Below are 27,741 nucleotides of genomic sequence, written 5' to 3'. Positions count from 1 at the left end.
TATGTACCTCCTGCCAGAACACATCCAGCTCTACGCTGCCAAGCCTACTGTCTGTGTTCTGCCCCACTAAGTTTGTTACGTCCAGTGCACCTCTGCATTAGCCAGGCTGGCAAAAGCTCTTGAAAGCCCCAAGTTGTCAGAAATGCCCTCCTTTCAAAATCTCAGCTGAAGACAGGTTTGGGACAGGCAGGATGGGACACTGCATGTAATTTGGTACAATCAAGCATTGTCCTAAATTGTCAGGTGGATTCACAACTGGAAACCCAAAGGAAAATGTGAGTCCGACACACTGACCCTCTCTCTCATGCCTCTCACCTTGACTTTATTATTTTCTGTCTGAATTAGGGGAAGAGAAGATCATTGCACAGATAATCTGTCCACTCCAATCAAGCATAGAAAGGGCCTTTCCAAGTATCTGTCTGTCTTGGGTATTGATGCAGACATTATCACTGAAGGAACTGAGTCCTTGCAGTCTAATTCTTGTGACAGCCCTCTGACATAAAACAGTAGTAATATTTTATTTCATATTTCATTTTCTAGAAAGGCACTTGCATAATAAAAGTTACGATCAGACCCCGATCAATCTAGAAAATTGAAATATAAAAATCAATAGTTCCCAAGTTTTGCTCCCATTATTCGTTCATCCTTGGCTTTTGGCACCTTGTGTACAACAGCTCTTCTGGTGCTGGCTTGTTTGGTGCAGTCTAGAAAACCACACACTAAATGCAGCATGCCCGTACTAAACTGAGAGAACACCTGGAATCCACGCCTTCACAGCAACAACTATTCTACTCTTCGGTTCTTCACGCTTCCTCCTCCTAAAGATTTTCAATATTAGCCGCATTGTGGGCTTGCTTTCATACTGTTACATAAGACAGTCAATGAGGGTTGTCAGCTTAGGTGTTTTCTCCTTTATCTTCCTGGAATTCAGCTTCTGTCAGAGTTTTTCTGTCTTCACCTCATTGACTACTTACACAGATGTCCTTCCTGCTACTGAAGCCATTTTTTATTGGTGGTTACCCTTTCCACCATTCTCTGAGAGTCTTCCAGTCTTCCTACATTCTCAAGCAGACTCAAGGCACTGTGTAAGTGAGTACGATCTAAGTACATCATACTTTTATTGAGAAGCATCACAACTCTTTCACAACACCTATCCAAAAAACTTGCAATGATCTGTTTTCATTGTTGAATGGCAGGCAGCACTGACCTCATTATTCAGATCTGAATCTTCAACTTCTCTTTTTTTTTCTAGAAGGTAATAGGAAATGTTGAGGCTTATCATGTGTACGCAAGTTGAAAATCATGTTCTCATGGATGTGGTGTTTTTCAATGACCAATTTTACATGGTGTTTCATTAGCTCCTCTTGCTCTATGAATGCATGCGCTACTTTGCACAGCTGTAAGTTTGCACAGCATCCTAGCTGCCACAATGAATGTGCAGGTTGTAGTTCAATGTTCCAACAAGATACGTTACTTATTCAGCAGGAAAGTGCGAGTATCACTGCTTTCATAACTCCCTTTCCAGCTTAACTTCCCAAATGCAAAATGCAGTTGATCAAACAGCTGAAGAATCATCGAACTGGAGAAATAAGTGGTTTCAAAGTACACATTGCAGAATCACTTGGCCATCTTTAGTTGCTCTCATCCCTAAAACATGCTGCTTAAGAGAAGAAACATATCTGGAAGGAGACAGCAGATCCTAAACATGTGCACCCAGCAAGCCAAAAAAGATTATTTGCAAAATGTTTCCCTATGTCTTACAATCCCTTTGTGTCAAATCAGTAATGGAACCATGAAAAAAAAGAATGGGGGAAAAAAAAGAAAAAAAACCCTGCCACGAATAGTGATTCTGGTCCACCTTTTAAGACATACTGAATTTTTGCTGAGTGACCAGTACTCCATTTTCTTAACTCAGAACTCATTTCCCAGTCTTTGCTAAGATCCAGCTGCCATTAAAGTCTGCCAATGAGCACTTGGATAACTTCTGTTTCCAGGTCTAGAACTTCTTTGGAGGAACACTGCATTCTGGCACATGAAGTTCAGCCATCTACCAGATAGCTGTTAAAATTGAACATCCAGAGAATAGACTCATCTTTCTGTAAACACCAGGTGGTTTGTTTTGCTTTTATCTTTCAGCATATTTTCTTGACTCTGGACCATCCCTCATTCTCCAGCTCCTTTGAGGTACACATATTCTGTACGGATGCTGTAGTTCTGTTGCATGCCCATTTCTTCATATCATAAAACATCTTTTCTGTGAGTCCTTACCTTATGTCATTTCACACATATGCCTACTCTGCTTTCTCTTTAAACTCTGCAGAATTTACTCTGATGAAGATGATAGAAAGCTCTCTCAAAATGATTATCAGCAGGCACAGACCCAAAGGCAAGCCCAAGTGTAATGTGCAATCTTGACATCTTGTGTAATCTAATAATGTCCCAATTTTTCTGACTAAAATGTTAAAATAATGCAAGTGTATCTAAATGTATTAATTTGCACTACGACTGTTTTCAGAAACTGACATACAACCATAGGATATTATGCCCAAAGTTAATTACACAATCATCACAGTGAGCAGGAATTTTATTATGCTACTCCAGTAATTCTGATGAGCTCCACATAGGAAAAGCCCCATGAAACGTTCTCAAATGGTATTCTTTTGCAAATACTTCATGTTCAATATATAATTCAGTAGACTACCAATTAAAGAAAGATATACACAGCCATAGTTTTTTATGGCTGCAGTAATATCAGATTCTCAATTACAGGGTTATCTATTTACACACAAAATCAAATCTGCAATTCATTGAAAAGTATAATTAGATTTTTTCTTTCCCCCAGGCTCATAAAGGAGAGATGTTAACAAAAGAAGAACATACAAATAAAAGCAACTGCTCATTTAATAGGAGGCAGATAAATTTTGAAGGGAACAAATTTTAATGGCCTTGGCATCTGTTTAACACTTCTCCTACAGCGCAATTTCTTTTCATTAAAACAGAATTCTTGCCTATCTGTAACTAGCAGTAAAGAATAATGGCTATATGCACTGCAGAATGCTGTACTGATCTATAATTCATGCTTCAAAGTTTACTTACTATAATAGAAATTAAAATTGGTATTCGTATAACCCACCAGGGACCACCATGCTCATTCGTATCCCAGCAACTATAAAAAAAAAAAGGAAAATTATGTTGACATTAATATCATCTGGCAAGCAAGACCTAGGAGGAGAAGTATTTCTTATACACAAGTCAAAGCACAGTAAAATAATGCCTGTGCTAGCCTAGAATTTGGCGTTCAATCTTTTTCTGCCTGTAATTTTATTTCCCTGGTTTTAACATGCATATTCAAATCAGCTAAAACATCAGGCACACTAGACTGTACCATTAGACATCACGGAGGATGTCAGCCTTTAGGGAGACCAAGCTTAGTTTCACTTTGTGTAAGGACACTTTTCCAATAAGCGCTTAACACCAGCCTCTGGGCAGCTGACAGATACAATTGAAATGACATTATTCCTTGTGGGGTATTTAGGTTACAGATGGCTGGAACTGGTTTAGGAAAATGTGAGACTGAACCTGAAACTTAGTCTGAAAAACTGAAAATTTAAGTTTTGCTGTGGGCTCAGCACTTTTGGTGCAAATACTCTGATCTAAGTGCTCTGAAAGATTAATCTTGAGCATGGGCAATACCCTTCAGAGTTCCTCTAACTGTGATCGCAATGGCAAAGGAAATAGGAGTCAGGCTTTGCTTTACATGTTAGAGGTCTTGCAAAGAAAACTTAGAAATTAAGTAGGACATGATTTTTCAATTTAATTACAGAATAAATTGAAAAATATTAGCCAGGTTGAAAAAAGAGAGGAGTGTGAAAACTGTCCCACTAGCTAGGAATGCTCTCCCATTCCCTGGGGCCAGCATAAGTCTGATCTTCCTAGAAAGAAAGTTCTTATCTCAGTTCCCCTTCCCAGGGAGAAGCTAGCCAGGCCTAGCTCTAATTAGTCATAGTTTTACCTGACTACGTGCATCTTCAATATGTTTACATCACACTGCTTCACTTCTGGGAATGTGATTTAGATATACCCAAAGTTATCTAGACTTCAATCTTTTAAGTTGCTAATTAGCAAATTAGAATGCCCAGCATCTTACTGTGCTGTACTGCAGCACTGAACCCAAGGATCCCCTCTGCTATTTTAAGTATTATTTTGACCTCCAAAGCACATAGCTCTAAGTGTGGGTCTCAAGGGGTAACGTTAGTCAAAACCTTTCTCTGCTCTCTCCTGCCCTCAAGGTTTTTCAAATAAACAGCATAAGCAGCATGCTGAAGAGCTCCTAAACACCTGTCCCTTTATTGCCGTATCTGAAATTTCAATACTGTGCTCATCCCCTTCAAAACAGCAAACTACCTTTGTGTGAACACCACCATAGCCAAGGCAAGGATTGTATTGGCACATTAGAGGCTTTAAAATTTCTCTCCCCCATGTGCTTACCCAGTGTCCTCTAAAATGATCCGTGTCACTGTCCACGTAATAATGAATATGGTAGGAATTCCTGAAAAATCCCAGAGGTTTAGAGGATGATCAAAAAAATATACGACCACAAAAAAAGAAAAGAAAAGAAAAGAAAAAAGTTCAGCCTGCTAGTAACCACTTATTCCCCAAACACACAGCACACAGTAAACATGTGCATGGAGAGGCCCATCTGATGAGCTATGTGATGTAAGCAATGTATTGCAAACAAAGACTGCAGGGATAGTGGGTTTATTTCTTATAAAAATGCAGCCACAATGACTAATATACAGAGAACATGCCTTAGGCTTCTTTCAAGCTGTCGGAGTGACCTACAGGGCAATAGATACAAGTTATGCATTCCCAACGCACTTCCAAGGGCTGCAATATAAAACTGAAGTGTAAATCATTTCATAAAGAACCATTCCCACAGACTGGTTTATTCCCATTTCCCAGCAATACCTAAATGTTTTATGACCACCAATTACTGGAAGCTTTAAAGTGCTCTGCGTAGATATCATTGCACTTTCTGGAAATGAAAGGAATACACGTATTTAAAACCAGATGGAGAATATGATTGGGCTTCTAAAAAAGGCAAATAGCATAGCTTGTGGCTGTGCAGGTAAACTTTCTTTTTCCTCCCAAATTAGGACAGCCTGAATTATACGTTTTGCAGTGGCAGTCCTTGCACCATCCTATATCTTGAACACCCCCTGGGCAATGTGCACATCGGCACGGGTCGGAGCCATGCCAAGGACCAAACTAGCACTTATGCCTCAGTACTTTTGTGCCCCCTCCCTCCCATGGTACAGCAGCTGTAACCTCTGCTGGCGCTGAACCGTGGAACTAGTGAGTCCGAGGAGTCATCCAACAGAAATGGCATGACCCCCTTGGTATGGAATATTGAACCTAACTAATATATACAGACAGAAAAAAAAAAGAGTATTATTGGAAGATGTTGAAGTTCTTACCCCATCCAATCAGCAGGTAGACTGTGAAGTGTCTGTTGGGGGAGAATATCAGCACAAGGAGGATGTGGAGGTAAAGCCCTTCAACTAAGAGCCAGTAAAAGTTTGCCATAACACCATACTGAAAAAACACCAAAATAGCCTTGCAGCCCACCTGAAATATCAGAGTACAGATCAAAGTTGTTGCAGGAAAGATGCTGTATTATTCTGTTATTAATATATCCTATAGATCTTAACTCTCCATGTAATACTAGTAACCCAGGTCCAGCTGAAATTTTTTTTTTCAGTCATGCCAAATGAGACATTGTAAACGTTACTGTGTAGATATATATATGAAGAAAAGGAATTATTAAAAAATTATTTAGATGGCTCTCAGCAAATTTGCTCAGAAATTTTGAAACCTTCAATAATTTCAAATTCAAAATAAATATTGTAAAAGGTAACGGTTATCAATAAATGCACACATTTGCAATAGTTAGTTAACACATAGCTATTAGATTAAATGACCATCTAGTAGGTGGTTTATAAATACATTAAAATCCCAGCTAACAGGAAAATTAACAAAGAAACTGCTTTATTAATTTCTCAAGACTAAATGAGAAACTGAGTGAAAAATATAACTTTACATGATGAATAATCTAAGTAGACTTAGAAGAAAAAGACTGGAATTTTAAAAATTACATTTTCCCTGTAGAAAATGCTTTAGCGTTTCTTTAGTAACAAAACACGTAAACACGTATCATGAAATGAAGTCCCAGTTACAGTCTATGTGCTGCTCTTCAGAACTGATTTTCAGCTGTCTGTGCTGCTGATGTTCCACAGTGCTGGCTGCTGCTACTTTGGTACTTCCCAGCAGGAATGTGGGATGTGAGAATTGAACATAAAAATGTTTCCGTTGACTCTGAACTGAGAAATGTGATGATACGGTGAATGTAACAGACTAAACAAAATGGACTTGTGGTGGGTTGACCTTGGCTGGATGCCAGGTGCCCACCAAGCGGCTCTGTCACTCCCCTCCTCAGCAGAGCAGGGCAGGGGAGAAAAAAAGATGGAAACAAACCCTTGTGGGTCAAGATAAAGGCAGTTTAATGAAGCAATAGCAAAAGTCTCATCAGTGGAAGCAAAGCAAAACAAAAGATGTTATTCTCTACTTCCCATCAGCAGGCGATGTTTGGCCACTTCCCGGGAAGCAGAGAATCACTAAATAAAACTTCTAGCTTCTGCCTGCTTTCCTCCCTTCCCCGTTTTAAATACCCTTCATACTTCCACTGTTTCTGTTAAAATTCCAAGTACACCAAATACCTAAGAAGCGAACTCATTAATTTAGTGACTGATTCCTCTGTCTAAACATGGGTGTCTATTATAAGGTGAGATGCCATCAGGGACCTGTCACCAGCTGCTAAGCCAGAAGGTCACTGACTTCCTAGAGACACTTCTTTGTATCCATCAGCCCCTTGTGGTGTCTCGGGTATCTCAGTGCATCCCAAGTAACATACATGCCTATATTTATACCCATGTACATGTCTACATAGACAACCAAATAAGAATCCAAAGGCTTGAATTCATTTCACCTAATTTTAGCTGCCTACAAGCAAGGTTTCTGGTGAATGCTAGCCATCTACTAGCCAACCAGCTCCTTATGCAGCCACGAAGACAGACAGGCATGACCAGAGAAAGTCTTAAAAGCAGATGAGATAAACTGTCCAGTGAGAAAGACAGAAGCCCAGAGAAACAGCGTAGTTCAGTCATCTCATTTAATAAGACTAATCTTACCTCTGGACTTTGCATCCACTGGAGGGATATCCACTGCAGACCAGTAATGGCCAGAAAATTTCAAAATGCAAGTTGCGATTTGCTTTTATGCTTATGACTACTTACAACCAGATTAGCAAAGTCTAAACCTTTTAAATTCCAATACTCCCCTGTATTATATTCTCAATTTACACACCAGAACTCCGCAACAAAATGTTTTCCCTTCCTCCTGCAGCTAATCCTCTATCAGGTGTATTTCCAGATGCTGAACAGCGAAGGTATCTGTCAATAAACCGTTAGCCAGAACTGTGGCTCTGTGTCACTCAGATCCAGGACCTAGTTACATTGCATTCTGAATTGCGTGCTTTTCAACACCTGTGCATGCAGCAGAACTGTGGAACATCACACACGTGACAAAAGGGGCAAAGCCCACAGGCTGTTACATCAGAAAGGCAGCATCCAGCCAATGCAAGACAAAACAGCCTTGCTAAGCTGGCATCAGATTATCCCACGTATAATGCACCAAAAATTACTCAACGGTCCACAAAACTGGACATATTCAAATAGGAAAATATGAGGCTTTCAGGCAGGAATAACAGGAGAATAAAAGAAATTGCAGAAATCAAGCAGTATTTTGAGAGTCCATTGACTAATCTTTCAAGGACCTAAGACGTTTTGATTACCCCTGGCAGTCTGCCTTCTAACTACTTTGCCTTCTTTGCGTCTATTAACTCAGAGCCTATTTGTCTTCATTAGAAATATCCCAGATTACAAATTCATGCATACAGCTTGGTAGTCACTGCTAAGAACTTTATGCTGTGGGACAATACAGCTTCATCAATGTAAAAATATCTTCCTTTTTTTTCTCACAAGCTTAAACTGAAGTAAATTAAATTCAGAAGGGCTTCAGCAATATTTGTAGGATTCTTCTGCAGCACTTTTGACTGAAACAAGGCAGGCAGAGAATAGGGATTACCATATAGCGGTCAGTCTTCTAACAGCAAGACTTGAGAATTTTTTTAACCCCTGGGTATGAAAATGTAGTAAACATATTAGCTTGCCAAGAATGCAGATGACAACACTCCTGTCATAGCCAGAAAGTACAGAGGAGTTAATAAAGATAGCTCCTGCAAATATTTAATTCCCTGACTCATTTCTCTCCCTCCATTGATACCTGTCCAAATCCTAGACTCCTGATAAAGCCACTAGAACACTTCCAGAAGAGCTGCATTTAATCACTCCCAGTTGATTGGAACTCCTGTTTCTCTTAAACTCTCCCAGCTGATTAATGCAGTGGCCATATTTATTCTGAGGTATAGCTGGTCATGATTTGTTTTGGCAGATGACACGTCCCTTCATGGACATGCAAAATGACATTAACTTCTCTTACTTGTGCTGCAACCTTCTTTCTCTGGCTACTTCTAAAAGACCATTTTGCTAGTCATTATATTCTCTATAGAACTGTCTGCACTGACAGCTTGGTATCGTTAAATATTTAAAAGGATCAGGGAGGAAAATTTAGTGACACAACAGTATTATACCAGGTAGCAAATAAGGTTCATTACCCATGAGGTTTGATCCTCTGGACAGTGAGCTGTGTTGGAGCTGGAATAGAGAATATCATCCTTGACTAAAACAGAGATTGCTCTTAGAATGAAAGAGAGGAACAGGTTCAGGTGGATGTAGTTCCGAGTACAATGAAGTTTTCTAAGAAGAGATTTAAAAACAGACATTTTAGATTTTGAGACAGAAAGCTCTTCTATTAATTTCTGGTCATTTCTTAGTAATATGAACCTTGATTAAGAGCCTATCCTTTCCTCTGTCATATTCAGTGCTACTTTGCTGTTTTCTTTTATCATCATCATCCTCACCATTATTATAGGCTGTCCAAAATACACAAAGTATGTCTTACTCCTTTTCAGTATCACAGCCCAAAAGATGCCAGTGATATTTCTCCCACACTTTAACATAAACTTACAATAAACATAGAATATTATAACCTTCTGTGTGTGCACTGATCCCAGTGTTTTTCTTGCAAATAAAACTGATTATCCTGGATATATTCCAGACATGCTTTCACCTGTTATTTTCTGGTTTAAGTTTTTATTTAACTCCTGCATTTTGCTATATAATGGCTTTTCATCCTATGATTTGAGTGTACGCAGCTACAATTAAAAAATGCATTCACAATATTAGATCGCCTATCCTTTCTATCCAGTGAGATGTAAAACTTCTTAAGTCCAGCAGGCATGTGATAGCCTGACAAACAAATGACAAATTAAATATTCCAAGTAAGTGAATGAGTGCTCAGGAGAAGAAAGTTGCAAGTTCAGGGCTTTTTGCTTAAAAGACATTTCCTTCAAGACCTTCCCATTCAACAGAATTTTTTCATAGCAAATCCTCACAAACCAAACTGCTTTTGGTTTTTCTGGTCAAAACCAGCACCTTGAACTGCACCTGGAAATAAGCCAGAAGCCAGGGCATTGTAGCAAGTACGAGCAATGAAAGAACAAAGATGCAATAGGATGTTATGGTGGTGTGCAGTGGTAGCTTCCAAGTAGTCTTCACATTTTGATTTGCACCAAAGAATGCTAAATAATCCATTCTGAAACTACTAAAACAAGGACAGCTACAATGAGTGTAGGGAAATAAATAAGAGATCTGTCTTGCTAGCCCACAGTTCGGCAAGGGACAGAATACCAGGCTGAACTGACAGCAGCTGTTCAAAGATCCAGTGGTTTCTGTGGCTCTGCATGTCCCTAGCTGAACCAGGTTCTGAGAAAAACTGAAATACCAGTATTATGTTGGACTGCATCATGTGTTCCTATGGAATTCGGAGATACATGAAAGCTGCAAATGGGAGGAAAATGTTTTTCATGAGTAACTAATTTAGATGATTAGTTCTTCACCCCATACAGTAGCTGAAATAATAAATGTTGGATATATATAAGGCTGTCAAACCAGATTTTTTTATATGGGATATGTATGATGTTTCAGAATAACAAAGAAATGCTGTTTTTTAACAATGAAACAAAAACTATGCTGCTTATTCCTTTGATGTGACTACCTGATGACACAAAACTATCATGTGAGGAAAGTTTACGGACAGTTAATGCAAATGCACATGAGAGGCCATCTTTCAGAAATGATGAAGATTCATATTTTTCTCCTCGGTAAGAAACACATATCAGAGAAACCGACATTTTGGGGGGAAGGTTTTGTTATACAGGACTAACCCTGAAGGAAGTATGGTAAGATCTAGAATGTCAGTGTTATGCGGAAATATGCTGTTCTACAATTTATTTTCACTCTGAGTTGGAACAAATAAACCTTTTCTAAAATATCTGAAAAATAATATTTATTTGTAATAATTTTGATTTCCACCTTTCTGAAATTTTATGACATATTAAGACTTAGACATTCAAAATCAAGAAATAGAAACTTGCATTCAAAGAAGGGTAAAGCAAGCAGCTTCTTTTGACTGCATCAAAATGATTAGCTTCACTGTTTATAAATTAAGGTTGGAGAAGCAAGAATGTGCCTGACAAACTGGCAACCTCCAACAGGAAAACATTGTGCCAGAAAGTTGCCAATTAACTTTAATTATGATAAATACATAGAATATTATGTGGGGAGTGGCATATAGTGACTTGAAAAACGCTGTCAGTTTAGTCTGGCAAGGTATTTACAGATATTCATGTTTTATGCCTTTGTTTTGAGATTAAAAGATTAGCCAGATATACAATCCTTTCCTTTTACAATGCTTCTGTGTTCTTTGCAGATACTAATAAATGGGAACCCTTATAATGTTTCTGTAAAGATTCAAACCAAGTCCAGTTCTTTGGAAGAAATGCAAAACAATATTGCAACTGCATGGAAGGTTTCAGAAAAAACCCTCCTTTCCCCACTGAATGGTTCTGCCTTTCATGTGCTTACAGCTGATGCTGTGAACAACTGCAAAGCACTGACGATCTATCTGTTCTGCTAGACAGTACATAATAATGTAAAATGGACTGCAGAAGTCAAGTTGTAATACGTAAAAAAGAATATCCACTTCCTTGTCATGAACACATCACCCATAATTAAATTAAAATCCACATTATTCCATTTTTTCTTTCATTAAAAGTACTGCACAAATTCAGGATTAAACGCAGTATAATTTGAAACATACATATATAAATCCAGCAATGCACAATTTTAATAATCTCTTGTGTTACTAATATCCAGAGTTCAAATTCTAATCCTGCTGGATGAAGTCAGGATTTTGACAACCCTACTGTGTTAGTAACTCCCAATTTTTAACTCAGTACTTAACTACCAAATCTCCTTTAGATAGTTTTGCTTAGAAGAGTTGTTCTTTGCTCTCCTTTTTAAACACAGCAAGCTGAAAGTTTGCTGGTTACATTCAAAGGTGAATGTGTTTCAGGGGTGAGCGACTGGTTTAATAAACAGTATATTGACTTTACCTATAACAAACTCTGAGACCTTTTAGAGAAAGTATGTTTCTTGGATAGAGGGTGCTACCAGCTAAGTAGTGAAAAGTTAAAACTTACAGAAACATTCTTATTTTCCAAACTCTGTCCTTAAAAATGACCATAATGTATGGGATGCCTTACAACATGCCTGAGACAGACATACATGCGTAGCCATCAGCATTCTCTTCTATTATTGATAATTTACAACTGCTTCAGCTAAAGCCTTCCATGATAATTGGCTGCTTGTGACATGCTTGGGAAACTATATACTGACCAGGTTATTTTTACAACTTGTTTGGGTTCCTAACTCAACTCACTGTGTTAGGAGGTCCCTACACTCCCTGTAGATAGCAGAGAAACACACTTCTTTAGGGGGAGACTTAGAAGACCCTGTGTTCCCCCCCTGAAAAAAAGCCTGGGTTTTCCACTGACTCAACAGAGAGATTGGGGAGCTCTCAACTTGAATATATAAGGTTTGGAGCACACCTCTGAAATTCTTGATCTGTTTGTTATAACTGACTTCTGGTGATGGACAACATTCAAATGGCTGTAACACACTGTCTTACATGCATTGTTAATTTTAGCAGTTTTGAAAATGCACAATCTGCCTGAGGCATCTCCTAGTAAGAAGAAGATAACCGTGAGTGACTGTCCTGTTTTCAGCTGGGATAGAGTTAATTTTCTTCCTAGTAGCTGGTGCAGTGCTGTGTTTTGGATTTAGTATGAGAATAACGCTGATAACACATTGTTTTATTTGTCACCAAGTAGTACTTACTCTAAATCAAGGACTTTTCACTTTCCCATGCTCTGCCAGGGAGCAGGTTCACAAGAAGCCAGGAGGGAGCAGAGCCAGGACAGCTGACCTGAACTAGCCAAAGGGATGTTCCATACCACAGAACGCCATGCTCGGTATATAACCTGGGGGGGGAGTTGGCTGGGAGCCTCTGACCACTGCTGGGGGACTGGCTGGGCATTGGTCAGTGGGTGGTGAGCAACTATACTCTGCAGCACTTGGGTTTCTTGAGCTTTATCTCTCTCTTTTTGTTATCTTCCTTTTCACTACAATTATTTCTGTTGATATTATTATATTTTAATTTATTGCATTATTGATTTGTTTTTATCTCAACCCACAAGTTTTACCTTTTTCCAATTCTCCTCCACATCCCACCAGGGGCAGGGGGAGTGAGCGAGCGGCTGCATGGCATTTAGTTGCCAGCTGGAGTTCAGTCACGACAGTCTCAATTTTTTTCAAACACATTACAAAATATAATTATGGCCTATGTATCTGCTCTTAACAGTATCTGAATATTTAAATACTGATAAAATATGATGACAGACTGAAAGGCTTACAGAACTCTCCATAGGAATATTTCATCAGAGGAATAAGGCTCTGCCAAACAACATGCTTGTCCTCTACATATTACGTGTACTTTTCTACCAAATCTGAGAGATGCATTTTCTTTTTTTTCTTGGTGCAGAGCGGAACGGAGAAGTTGTGTGAAGTTTATAATGGAGAATATAAAGGTTGTTCTATTAGACAGGAAGAAGTGATACATAAAAGCATGAAGGTGGAGAGACTGAGAAAATCTATGATACTGATCATACCATTTTGCAGTTTCTTTTACCAGCTGGAGATTGCCTTCAGTCTCAGAAAACTCCCAGAAGTTAGGCAAAACTAACAGGCAGTACTGCCTTTCCTAATACTGCCTAACAAAACCATTGCGCTCACAGCACTATCCTTCAGCATAATGATCCATACCTTTACAACCCCACTTGGAAAAATTAATGATTACCTTTGATAATAGTACCCCCGGAAACCACTCAGAAGCTTCTGCAAAATATGGCTGCCCACTTGTCCAGTGTTGAGACCAGCATCCTACTGATTTTCAAGAGCAATTCAAGGTGTCAATTTTAATAATCAAATAGAAAATGCTTTATATAATCCATTCCTAAATGACTGTTCTTTCTTACAGGGGCTGTAATGTCTGTAAATTTGTTAAGTGCTTTGAAATTTTTTAATATGGTACTAGCAAAAATCAAGTTAGCATTATATTATTGTCAGCTGTTTAATTGAGAAAAGTGTAAAATACATGCATTTTCTAAATACCTCAGCAATCAGACAAGTAAAAACCATCTTATCACTGTTCATATTTACTCATGAAAAACACCTACCTGAAAAGGCAAAGAATTATACTTCCTGTTGTAAGAGCAATCAGAGATACGCTGTGTCCAAGGGTATAAATTGCCTTCACCCTTACATAGAAGTTGACCTGCACAGAAAAATATACATGCAGAAACCACTTACTGATATATAAAATTCACTGTGAAATTACATAGTTTTCCATTAAGTAGCTCTGAAGGCTAAATAAATAGTATTGTTTTCACTCTTTGCTCTACAGTACATGATGAGAATATTTTATCTTTATTCCAACATATTTTTGCAATGCAACATCTCAAGCCAATGGACCTCAACAGAAAATTCAGCCTCAGGAACTCAAAACTTTAGACACACAAGCTGGTACAATTTCAGCTGATTATCCCATGCCAATGAGGTCAAAGAAAGCATCAGATTCATCAGCTTCCATAAATGCAATCAAACTGAAGAATGAGTCACACTGAAACAATGGATTATCTCTGAAAGAGAGAATCTGTCTCAGTTCCTTCTGCTCTACTGTACTTTATAATGCATTTATATATGAGTTTAATTTTAAAGACCTGTTTACATCTCATTAGTTTCCTAATATAAATGTTCAAATACTTTACTAAATTGTGACCCAAACAACCCTTTTTTTTTCCTTTAGTAAAGTTATTTGCTAAAACTTGGAAAGGAAATTCTTCAACAGAAGAAAAGCAGACTGAAGTGCACAGGCCACTGATTCACTGCAGCTATCTGTAAATCTACTCCTATTCTGAATGACAACATCAAGAAAACTAATGCTAAATATTCTCAAAATTAAGCTGCTTCTTTTATGCCTACAACAAAGTCATTAGACTGACATTATTTTCCACTCAAGCTAGATAAAATATTAAAACTAAAGTTTTGTACTATGGTATGAAATTAAAGTTTTTAATAGCAGTGTAGAATATGCTATGCATAATGGACAATTTCAATATTCAGTGCATATGGTTATATCACTCTTTAAATAAACTAAGATAGCAAAAGGAAAAGCAAATGATATTTATTTTATAACATGTAAAAGGACAAGTAAAGAGCTAACTTTAGCAATCCCAATTCATGATGAAATCAGCTGAACATCCACTTAGCAAATATTACACAGATACGGAAAAAACTAAATGAAATGTGAAATGAAATTAAGAATCTTGCAACTGCACTATCATAGATATGGTTAAAGGACAAGAATAAGGGAAACATAATTGCAATAGATCTCAAATTTATTCATAGCAACAGTCATGCTTGTTAGGAGCTACAAGTGGTACATGAGGTGCCACAGGAAACAAATCTCTTTTTTTAATTACGGAAGTAAGCTGAGATTTTTTTTTCACAACAGTCCTGACATTTTAATGTTTTGTTTGTTTTATATAATATTCACTGACTATAGAGATAAAGAAAGAAAATAAGGACTCAATGAAGTTTCCAGTGCCATTAGAATGACCATAATAAAGTTCCTTAGTTAAAATCCTGAATAAATATTGCCTTTGTTTCTTTTGGTTGTTTTGTTTTGGCTTTTTTTTTTTTTTTTGGGGGGGGGGAATTGTTTGTGGGTTTGTTTGTTGTTTTTTTAATTGGTGTCCCTGGCTGGTTAAAATGGTAAAACCTAAAGTATTACTTTATTGTTCTCTATAAAGAGTCTGCTGTATATTTGCAGAGCTCCACTGCAGTCTTAAGGACTCTGTGAGCATATATTGTAGGCTCTGTTTCACCTACCATGAGGTGTCTACACTGCAAATATAAATATCTAAGGCAATGTAGGGTGTCTTCACAGGGCCTTCGAGAAAGTACTTCTTGTACCTATGTAAGCACTGAACATGGACTTCACTGAATTTATTTCTACAGGCAATGAAGAGGCCCCCCAGTGACTAATTGAAGTGTAGCTACCTAGAGCGTACAAATGCCTGCACTTAGATGGATGCCCCCAAAACATCCTAGTTTTCCACATGAATCCTGTGTTTGCCAAATAGGACTCTAAACTAGCGCAATGTTTCTAAAATGGTTTTCAAATACAATGTGAAAAATATTTTTTCTAAATTAACATAATTTCACACAAAATCAGTTCTGAAGAACTGCCCTTCAATTCCCTGCTAGAATGGCAGAATTATACTGCAGTTCAGCTCATTTTTGGACAGCTCTGAAAACTATGCCTACAGATAAACACCACAGACCACCCCTACGCTTCTTTAATTTGGCTTCTGTCACAGCAAAAGGAACATCAGCCAGTCTCCAGGCGATTTTCTGGGAACAGAGCGGTAAACAGTTTCTCAGCAGCAATTACAACAGCCCATGGCACCAACACTGTAAATACTTCAGGTGTCCCCCTTCATTTATTCAACCTGATCTGCTCTGCAAAATAATGGAAAAAAGGATACTCCGATAAATGAGTTAACAATTTGGCAGCCTCATGTCCCCATCAACAGTATTCTGGAAGAAAGGGAATTTTATTTCCCGACTTTGTGCCCATCGGGAGTTGCAAATATAGTGTAAAGCTGAGAAATGACTGACCTGTTTTCAGCTGGGATAGAGTTAATTTTCTTCCTAGTAGCTGGTGCAGTGCCGTGTTTTGGATTTGGTGTGAAAATAATGTTGATAACACACAGATGTTTTAGTTGTCACCAAGTAGTGCTTACTCTGAATCAAGGACTTCTCAGTTTCCCGTGCTCTACTGGTTCTATGTTACGGAACATCCCTTTGGCTAGTTCAGGTCAGCTAGCCAAAGGGATGTTCCATACCATAGAATGTCATGCTCGGTATATAAACTGGGGGGGAATTGACTGGGAACCTCTGATCACTGCTGGGGGACTGGCTGGGCATTGGTCAGTGGGTGGTGAGCAACTGTATTGTGCATCACTTGTTTTTTTCCTTGGGTTTTATTTCTCTGTCCCTCTCTCTCTTTTTCATTAAAATTGTTGTTGTTAAAATTGTTGTTGCTATTATTATTATAATATTTTATTTCAATTATTAATTTGTTCCTAAGTGAACCCACAAGTTTTACCTTTTTCCTAATTCTCCTCCACATCCCACTGGGGGTGGGGGCAGTGAGCGAGCGCTACGTGGTACTTAGTTGCCAGCTGGGGTTAAACCATGACAGCGATGCACAGCAATTCCACAATATGTTTTATTTGTTATCTTCTTGTTGGCATTAGCAGAGCCCATTTCTGCTAAGTACGTTTACACTGAGTGTACAAATAGAAGCCTGAATGGTCTCTAAATCAAAATTTCTTAACACCCACCACATAAATATTACAAATTTCAGGGAGGTAAATGTCATTTGCAAAAGAAGTTGCAATGGCAATAAATCTGTGCCATTTAAATACAGAGTGGAAGATTTCTTGTTCACTTTCATGGAAAAAATTGATTTAATAGTAACAGTGATGTTCAACATCACATTACTGCAGAGCAGAGACAGGGGTCTCCCCAGGTATCCTAAAGCCATGCACACAACACCTGGTAAGAATGCACTCAGGGACAACTTTGCACCATTCTCATCTTCTTATCCTGGGAACTACCAAGTAGCTCAACAAATCTTGATATGTTAAAGTAACCACTGGCCTCCTGTAATTTATTTTTTAATAGCCTTCAAAAGGAAAACAAAGCAGAACTTCTCATGTAAATTGTGTCCTGGACTTTCCCAGTGCCCAGCAGAAATTACTTCTTCCCTTCTATTGAAGTTTCTCATTGTGCTAGAAAATCTTACAGCAGTTGTAAGGTTCCTTTCTGCTCCTGAGCAGCTGGCGTGTGCTATGAGTTGACTATAAAACCTGCTCCAAAGAGAGTCTTGGGTTTGCCTAAGGAGCAGAAGTAACTCTGAGGCAAGAAGTGTGTGAGACTGACACACACCAACTCACGCATTTGCTGTTACATTGATGGCTAAACTGACCCAGCTGTATATTCTTCTCTAAGTACCATGGTCTTTATACTCCAGACTTAAAATTAGTTCCCTCTGGCTAGACTTTAAACTTCCCCCCATCACCTCCTCGCTTCATTAAAAAATGCCCTTGTTCTGACTCTCTCACTGCTGACATTTGTCCTCATTTTGGCTGGGTTAGAGTCCATTTCCTTCATAGCAGCTCATAGGGTGCTGTTTTGGATTTGTCACCAAAAGTGTTGATAACACACTGATGTTTTAGCAATTGCTGAACAGTGCTGTCTTGTCTGCTTCTCCTGCTGCCCCACCAGTGAGGAGGCTGGGGGTGCAAAAGAGGCTGGAAGGGGACACAGCCAGGACAGCTGAACCCACACCATATGACACGTGCTCAGCAATAAAAGCTGGAGAATGGAGGAGGAAAGGGATGTTGGGAGTTACAGCATTTGTCTTGCCCAGTCACCATTATGTGTGATGAAGTCCTGCTTTCCTGAAAATAGCTAAAACACCTGCCTGCCGAAGGGAAGCAGTGAATGAATTCCTGATTTTCTTTTGCATGCACACACAGTTTTGGCTTTACCTATTCAACTGTCTTTATCTGAACCCGGGAGTTTTTTCACTTTTGCCCTTCCATTTCTCTCACCCATCCCACTGTGAGGGAGCGAGTGAAGGGCTGTGTGAGGCTGAGCTGCTGGCCAGCGTCAGCCCACGACAGCCTTGAAACCATTTTCCTGCAGATCTCATAGATAACTATGCACACAAGATACACAGGAATTATTAGGAAGCTGACAGTACTAGAAACACTGTAATTTTAATGCACAGATCTTTAAAAATATTTGAATTAATAAAATACATTTAGGTTGCAATAAAGTTGTTAGCAATTCTGATTATATAATTCTGTTGCTAGTAGCTACTTAGCCCATATTTACATGAGAGATCAGTCGAGCAGCTATGAGAAATAACTTCAACTTGCAAGTTTCCTTTCAACAATAGAAAGTAGTTGCTCCTGAACACATTTGACATTTTTGAGAACTCATTACTCAAGGCCTTGGCTTCTATCTGACACTGAATATAACCTTAGTTTCTCAAAAATTAGTCATAACATTCTTTATTACTGATTCACCCAAAGGCTTTCTGTATCTACTACAGGGAGTGGATTTTAAAGACTATACTAGGGTCTCATATATAAAGGGTATATGTCCTTACCATTCTAAGTGACTAATCCAGGCTGTACAACATCCACAGACACAAACATACTACACATCTTACTCTCATATATCGTGATTCAGTTAAGCTGCATTAGCACCTTTACATTTAATGTCTTAAATCACAGTCAAAAGTGTGCATTCTGCTTGTCAGCATAGGAATACCTCAACTCATTGTCATTCATTCTCTTCTTTCAAATACGTAAAGGAAAACCAAACAGAGAATCATACATCACCTTTTGGTCAATGGAAGTTCCACCAACATAATAAACTACCTACTTGCCTAAATGTAGTCATCTACTATTACGTGAGATGCTCTGGGGGATCTGAGACATCTGCATGGCAGATGTGTCAGAAGACCTCTTTGCCAGAATGGCAGTGGCGAGTCCAATGGCACTAGATACCTATGTTTAGACATTCACATCAAACCCTGTTTCCACACACTCGTGATTAGACACCTACATAAATATCTACCTTTAGGAATTTTGATTTGCAAGTTGAATTTCAGCCTTCCAGGTTTTAAAATACATGGTAAGTATGTAAATGCAAACGACTGGAGAGAATTTGATGTGGCTGTGTTGGCACAGACATGACTGAAAGACCCAAGAAATTTTTTCCAGCACCTGCTCTGATGTTCTGCGCACAGCCAAGTCAGTGCCCACCAGATAAGAAACCCTGATGCATAATGTGAAAGGTTTCACATTCAGCTTCTACTCTGAATGGGTAAGAACAAATTTTTTGTTTTCTGATCACTTCTTCTGATGCAATTATTTGCAGTTGAACAAGTTTGCTGCTTATAAAACAGTCATCACTTAAGTTATCACATAATTCTCTTATATATGCATTGCATTTTTATGTTAATGCTACTTTAAAAGGCCCAAGCATACCAGATCTAGAGAGAGACTGTATATTCTCCTTAATTTTTGTTTCATCTTGGAAGTTTTTTAGGAAATTGTAAATTGTTTGGTGCCAAGTATATAAAATTTATATCTATGTTTAGTCTGCATTGCCTTTGTCTGCTTTTTCCATATTTTTGCCCATCTTCATTTCAGAATGAATTATACTGCTCCTACTTTCTTCTCCTCCTCCCATTCCTATCCTAGACAGCACCTGTTATACTTTCATAAATTAAGAACACAGAATCAACTGATTTACAGATTCTAACAACCCACAGTCACTATAGTCTTTAGATGGCATGCACTAAAATGTTTATAAGAATGATTCTGGACCAGCAGTCATTATTGGGAAATTGCAGTCAGACCAATGTTCCCATGGGAAAGCCTTGATTCTGCTTATATGTTCTGCATTGCTTCACGGCAAGAACAATTTGAACTCAATATATCTTTTCCTTCTCCTTTTCTTGGAATCCATTACACTGAGAACAACACTGAAATTTATCTAGTTTATGTAATTCAATTAAGTATTTTTCCATTTTTTGTGGAATAATTTTTTTTGAGATCTCTATAAAGTTGATTTTAGGATAAGCAGTTTTGTCTTCCTTTAAATGTTTTCCGTGCCCAGGAATGCGGAGTTCCTGTTTACTTCCTCAAAGCAAGTTAGAATAAAGTGCAGGACAGTACAGTAAATAAGCAGATGCACTAATAGCCACTGGATTTTGCAGGGATGACTCCATCTGAGGTAGGTATCAAGAATCTCCTTACAAGCAGTGAAGCAGCAGAGTGCTATTCATGTCATCCCAAGACAGGCATCTAAAATAATTTAGAAAGATAGTGAAGTAAAACCACCTACTTTTTCTTCATTAAATACAAACAGAACCTAGAGAAACTAGTGTAGATGCAGATGCCAGACGTCTAAAGTTAGACAACATGACTCTGTCCCAGGAGTTTCTCCACTGATTTGGTCAGCTTTCCATCAGGCAGTAAAAGCATTACAAAGCTTTGGTTTTACGTCCATTAAGATTTTCGTCTTTATTCTTTTTTCCATCTTGTTTTGAAGGCCAACATTTGGAGTCTGGCATTTGGTTTTGCTTTTATTTGTCATTTTTCCATCTGAGGTCTAACTCTCAAGGGATTTCTGAAACCACAAATCTGTTTTCTCAGTAATAATATCATGAATAAAAATGTAACATTATTTTAAACTCTTTCAAACAACTACTGATGACTAGGTTAAATTAATAAAGTAAAACTCGTTTAGCTTAATACATCTAACAGTGGGCTGTAATCTTTCTGAAAGGTAGGCAACTCAACAGAATTAGTCATTGCAGAGAAGGCATAGGCTGTCTGGATTCAATGCTGTTGAGTACACTACAATCTAGTCAGATGAAGTTCATTGGAATTGTAATTCTAGTCACACAAGAGTATGTATTTTTTGCGTACTGTTAAAAAATCTCATCTTTGTAATGTCTCCATACCTTAGCAGCCATCATGCTTTTACTGGTAACTGCACACAGTCCTAGTGATGCCAGTGTGTAACACAATGAACACATAACCCCATGTTGCTAAAGACTCATGAGGAAGAACCCAGCAGTGCTTGGTACAGAGAAATTACAGGGAAGTGAGGGAGGAGGCATTTTTAAAAGGATATTTACTAAAAGATCAGCTGTCAGAAGTCCCTGATTAAGCTCTGCTTCAAGTACTATTTTCCACAGAAATATATAAAATTGTGGATTTTAATCTTGCATTGCATCATTCTCACAATAGACAGGGGCTTTAATATATACATGTACACAGATGTATGTATATTTTATACATCAGTTAGAAATTAATGTAATTCAAGTAAACTAACTTAACAAGAATTAAAGACTATGCTCATCAATTCAGCTTACTTCAAAACTACATAGTTAAATTGATTAACCTTTTTGGGTAACCAGAGTTTGAGCTTTAGTCTTTTTAATTCATTGCTTCTGATGCAATATACATTCATTCTAAGTGAGACAGTGGTTAAAAGCAGTTATCATTCTCAACAGATCCAAAATAAGCACAGAGCACATCGTGACTGCAGTTCCAAATCTAGCTGCTGTAAACTGCAGATGTTATTTTTGTTCAAAATATCCTTTGCTTTTCTCTTAAAAGGTATCTTGCAAAGACAGTACTGCAGAATGATTTTATAGCATGTTAAAGAAAACCAAGATGTCTATTTAAAATTTCTTGCTTCTTAATAGCACCTTTATGTTGCATTTGCTTGAGGAAAAGCTTGATAAAAAAATTATGAGTTAAAAGCCCTTCTCTAACACATTTTTTATCTTACAATCAATGTCTTAGAGCTATGTCTGCTCTTAATACCTCACTGTATAACTTGTCTTTTTGACTTGTACCATCTCTTTCCTGAGATGCGAATCTAAACTCAAATAGGAAGAGGGAGAGAGAATGGTATCATTGAAAGTTTTTTTTGGCCTAATGGCCTCCTTCCTTTAGGAATAAAATACTCTCTGCTGGTTTTACCAATAAGGTATACTGCACAAAGTTCTTGACTGACCTGTCTGTAATAATGCCTCCACAATTTACTGGAGAGTTTATATCTCATTCCATAATCCCTTGGTGCTCACAGTTAAGTGGACAAATTGTTCCTTTCAATTCCTGCTCTTGGACTGGCCTGGCTAGACTGTATCTGCCATCATGCTGCCAAGTTAACCAACTTTGGAGGCTGTCAGTTTGCAAAGGCATCAAATAGACAAAAGGAACAACATATGGAGAAAAAAAAGTGATGTGCTTTTAAAAAAATATTTCTAAATATTCAAAAAGAAGGGAAGCGGATTAACTGGATTTGCAGGCAGTCACAAAAGTCAACACAAATCTATCTAACAGCATTTCTGAGATTATTTTTATGTGTAAGGAGTGAATTTCCAAAGTCAGTAGTAAAAGCATCTGCTAAAGGAAATAGTGAATGGTGCAGAAATCCCCTGAAAGCAATAAAGGATTCCCACTAGAGATATCCTTTACTCAAGTTCTCTTGTGCTTCAGATATTAACAACTTGCAACTCAGATAATCTCAGTGCTTAGAAAGCATCTAATGGCCAATTCTATAGCACTGGCAAGAAATACAGGAGCCATCCTATTTACATTCTCCCAAGAGTCATGCCCTCTATATATAAGCCATGTGTCACCTTTTGAAGCATACGGAACTATACCAGTTATGTTAACTATGTTCATAGCATTGGAAGTTGAAAGGTCCTTCACCTTGCCAATTTTGAAGGCATCATAAACCCCATTATTCAAGTTGGGAGCTAGACTATTGTCTAATAACTCCAACTGTGGATGTAGATACATAAATTGCATTAAACTGCATAAACTTACCAAAACTGTTGCCATCTATAAACAAACTAGCATGGCAGGTGTTGATATTACAGAATTGAAAATCTTACTTTGAATATTTTTCAGCCATTAGACTATATAATAAGACAGCATTTTGTACTTTGGCATACAGAAAGTAGCTGTGGTTCAGTGTTGGGCTGACTGAAACACACCCAACAAAAAAGCTGGACTTGTTCCATTTTTTATCATTCTGTGCCATCTTGAAAAATCTGTCCAGATTTGATTTGAGAAAAACTCCATTGACTGACTCTTTTGAAACTGGAGCCTGTCTTACTTGTATCTGATTTCAGAATTCTTAAACGATGGAAAAAAAGGTGAAATCCCACATGAACTTCCAAACAAAGCATCAGTTGTCCAGCCAGACTGGATGTAACTGCACCTCTAATTTAGCCTCTAGCTATGTACTCTGAGCTTGACAGTAGCTGTCAGGCAGGCTGCATGTGTAATGACTCCCGTCACTTCTACCCACTGGGGAGAACAGAAGATGTTGTCTTCCTCCAGAAAAAAACACATTATTTAAAATAATGTTTCTGGCATTCCATACACACACATGACCCCTACAACAAATAGTCAGAGTAAAATCAAAACAATAATCCTGTGTACTTCTAGTCCACCACAATAGCTGTCAGTGTCAGCAGGACTGAGACTATCTGTCAGTCATTCGTTTGCCAAATGGATGAACACAAAACAGCTACATGGAGGTATAAGTCACGACTGAAGCTAATCAGCCAAGAGTATTTTGACATTACCTTAATACTGACCATGGTCATTTTGTTCAAACCGAGTACAAGCAAATAAGAAATAAATACACAATTACAATTGCTTTATCATACGACAGAGATTTTTAATTATTCTCTATTCTACACTTGAAAGTGTAGCTAATAAACACATTTCCTTCTTTCAGACCATCGTACTCGTCTAGTATTATAATGGTCAGAAATCTGAAATGTTTTACTATTTTTGACTGATCAAAAATTTACCCTGCTTTTCAAACTGTTGCAAAGCTAAGTAAATGCTACTACATTTTGATCCATTACATTGAAAATTACAACTATTTAAGTTTAGGAGTTACGATATTCAAAAACAAGCAAAAATGGTTAGTATGAGGCACTTTATCAGTCTCAGCATCAAAGAGGATGCAATCATACTGCTACTTAAATTTCCTGTATGAGTGTAAATAGAAGTGTCTTAATTTGCCTGTAAGAACTCTATAAATACTACTCACTCAGCAAAACAATTGGCAAATTGTGTTCTGAAATTATGTGTTTATTAAATATACATGACCCTCGTAAAGACAAAGAATTAAACTCTGCATTGTGTTGTGGCAGTTACACCTAATAAATATTTGTCACTACTCTGTATTTTACATAATACCATTTAGAAACAAGTTCTTTATATTGTATTGCTGCAAAATAAGCAGACAAAGCAATATCAAATCTGATAGCACATAAAAATCAATATCTTTTATGTAAGATTGGCATATTTTTTTCTTATTTACTATTCTGTGTAAACCACAATTAGTCAGATCTCAATTAAATTTTAGCTTTAACCTCTGAACTTAATATAAAATGTGCAAGATCGGCAAGAATGAGTGCAAAGAAGGTAGAGATTGACCAAAACAGAAATTAAAACGAAATTATACTTGTATTTTTAAAAGATTTTAGCACAGAATAAATACAGCCATGCATATGAAATTGAAATGACATGAAATTTTCTGCAAGTCTAACAAAAATAGTACATTTGCAACAGTAGTAAGAACAGCTGGCCTCTGCGAAATATTCACATGATTATTTGAGCATTACTGATTCCAAAACTGAAATCCAACAATTTACTTTTAAAGTTTTGAGGACAATATGCTAATTAAAACCACTAAACTGAACTCAATAGGTGGTTAGGCACAGCAAAAATCAGTGGCTTATGGTTTTCAGAACAATTTTATGGAAACGTTTACAGAATCTGTAACTGCTTTCTAGACTAAAAGATCTAATCCTAAAATGTTTCCTCCTTTTTTGTGGCTACTTAACAGCTTTTAAAAGGGTACAAAACCCCACAGATATAACAATAAATTTGATTAGTACAAGTTCATGTAACTAGTGTTATCTTCAATACACTTTTTCGAAACATCTATTCTTACATTTTCTTAGAACAGACACCTTTTTCTGCTAATGTTTCCTTTAAAGTTAGTGTCATGTTATTTTTACTAAGTTCAGGAGACAAAATTCTTCTGCTTAGAGAACAGATGTAGCACTGAAGCTTCCTAGGCAAAGTTGACAGTTACTCAGTGGATCTTTTAACCTTGGTTTGGAAGGACCTCTAGGGGTGAGAGGGTAATTTAATCCTGAAGGTCAAAACGCTCTAACATTTAAGCCTTGATTCTTTGTCCAAAGGAGTTTTGCTACTGACCAGAAGCCACCCTTAATATAAAAGAACACCCCACACCTCTTTATTCATTTAACCAGAAATATAACTGATCATTAGTAAAGTACTGGCGATCATTTTCATCCCAAGGGACTTACCATTTTGTTTATTCTGTGGGCTAGTACATTCCCGTAAGAGAGTATAGTATTCGCAGATACGATTGCTTAAAGTTTGTGGTCTTACATTCTCATGATACATGTGTCAGAGTACATTCCATAATATCCAAATATTCATACTAGAAGAATATATCAGAAAACCTTAACCTGCACAAACAATGTAAATCAGAACTGGGCCTAGCAAATGAGTTCAGTGCTTTACAAGCACCGAAATGAGCAAATGCGAATAAAAGTGGAATAAAGAACCCCAGTTCTTTCCCTTTGCAAAATTAACTTCAACAACAGAGTAGCCGTTTCTAAAACCTTGTAGTACTTACTTAGAAGAGAATAAAGGCAAACTGAGATAAAGAGATGGATTCACTTTTTTCTTATCAGGCACTTCTACACATTTTTTAAGGGTGCAGAGAAAAACAAAATTTAATAAAAATGCAATATTAAAATAAAAATATAATAAAAATTGGTATTCCTCATACTATTTAATAACCTCTATACAAGTAATTAATGATAACCTTTTCTGACACATTTCTCTTTCAATTCACTCTAAGCCTAAACAACACCTTAAAAAGATGAGACCAGCAGTGCCTTAAGTATCTCTTAATAATAGTAGTATCATTAATTCTAAGTATGACAGTAAGAATATCTTCTTACTCAAAGTTCCCTAACCATAGTGAGAGTGACGACAATTTTACAGATGTACAGACCTCCATATTTTCATGTGTAAACATGCACCAGCATATATGTGTCCGTGAGTGTGAACATTCTCACTGCATACTGATATTACGCAGTGTCTTTGGACAGTCTGCAATTAATAAATTCAATTCCCACTGTGCTCTAGAAGAGAGAATACCAGTTTATATTCGGAGCTAGTACTTCTCACTTGAAGTCAATGGAAGTGTTGTGGTTTAACCCCAACCAGCAACTAAGTACCAGGCAGCTGCTTGCTCACATCCCCTGTCCCTGGTGGGATGGGGAGGAGAATCAGAAAAAGGTAAAACCCGTGGGTTGAGGTAAGAACAGTTTAATAATAGAAATAAAGTAAAATATTACAGCAATACTACTACTAATAATAATTGTAATGAAAAGGGAGATAACAAAAAGAGAAAGAGAAATAAAACTCAAGAAAAGAACACCAAGTGATGCACAATACAACTGCTCATCACCCCCTGACTGATGTCCAGCCAGTCCCCAAGCAGCAATCCCCCCTACTCCCAGCCAACTCCCCATGCTTTATGTACTGAGCATGATGTCATATGGTATGGAATATCCCTTTGGCCACTTTGGGTGAGCTGTCTTGGCTGTGTCCCCTCCCAACTTCCTGTGCCCCCCAGAGTACTTGCTGGCAGGCCCTGAGAAGCTGAAAAGTCCTTGACTTAGTATAAACACCACTTAGCAAGAACTAAAAGCATCAGTGTGTTATCAACATTATTCTCATACTAAACCCAAAACACAGCACTCTACCAGCTATAGGAAGAAAATTAACTCTATCCCTGCTGAAACCAGAACAGGAAGAAGATTTTGTATTTATTTTAAGGAATACTTCTCTCTTAATCACATCTCATGGAAAAAGTAATGAAAAATGCAGAATGTAATGTAAATAAAAGTAGTATGAGTTATAGGCACAAAGAAAAAGCGCTGGTAGATGGCTGCCTTGCATTACATTTTGTTGAGAGGGAAGGATTCAATTTAAACTCAGTACAAACAATCCATTAGTCCAATTAGTGCAATGATCCACTTCACAGGCAGTAGTAATGCATCTGTTCTGTAAAGGTGGCTACAGACATTCAAGACAGGGCTTGTGTCAGTCCTGACCTCACTGCCTTGACTACCCTTGCCTTGCGTAACACACCTGCATTGGGTACTAGGTAGCACATCCAGGAGGTTATCTCTGAGAGCAGCCTAAGAGTGAATGCTTTGGGAATCTGGCCAGAATATGGGAACACCTCTTCCATAAAAGATGCTTCTACTTAATCACAAGTTGCAACAGTATCACCA

General features: G+C 37.7%; 1 protein-coding gene across 2 annotated transcripts in view; it reads right to left on the bottom strand.

The window, feature by feature from the left end:
- Positions 1-27,741, bottom strand: part of VIPR2 (vasoactive intestinal peptide receptor 2) — a 57,099-nt gene that overhangs the window by 6,678 nt on the left and 22,680 nt on the right. The window contains exons 5-9 of one of the 2 annotated variants that reach the window (XM_056336389.1): positions 13,874-13,971; positions 8,792-8,933; positions 5,478-5,628; positions 4,489-4,549; positions 3,097-3,166 (exon numbers count right to left, since the gene is read on the bottom strand). In XM_056336389.1, the coding sequence (XP_056192364.1) occupies positions 3,097-3,166; positions 4,489-4,549; positions 5,478-5,628; positions 8,792-8,933; positions 13,874-13,971 (522 nt within the window). The remainder of the gene's footprint in view (positions 1-3,096; positions 3,167-4,488; positions 4,550-5,477; positions 5,629-8,791; positions 8,934-13,873; positions 13,972-27,741) is intronic. The other variant, XM_056336390.1, reaches the window with a different exon arrangement.

The sequence above is a fragment of the Falco biarmicus genome, chromosome 4, assembly GCF_023638135.1.
Source record: "Falco biarmicus isolate bFalBia1 chromosome 4, bFalBia1.pri, whole genome shotgun sequence".
In the NCBI taxonomy this organism is placed as follows: domain Eukaryota; kingdom Metazoa; phylum Chordata; class Aves; order Falconiformes; family Falconidae; genus Falco; species Falco biarmicus.
Note: the sequence above shows the minus strand (reverse complement) of the source record. Positions and strands in the feature narration are given on the sequence as shown.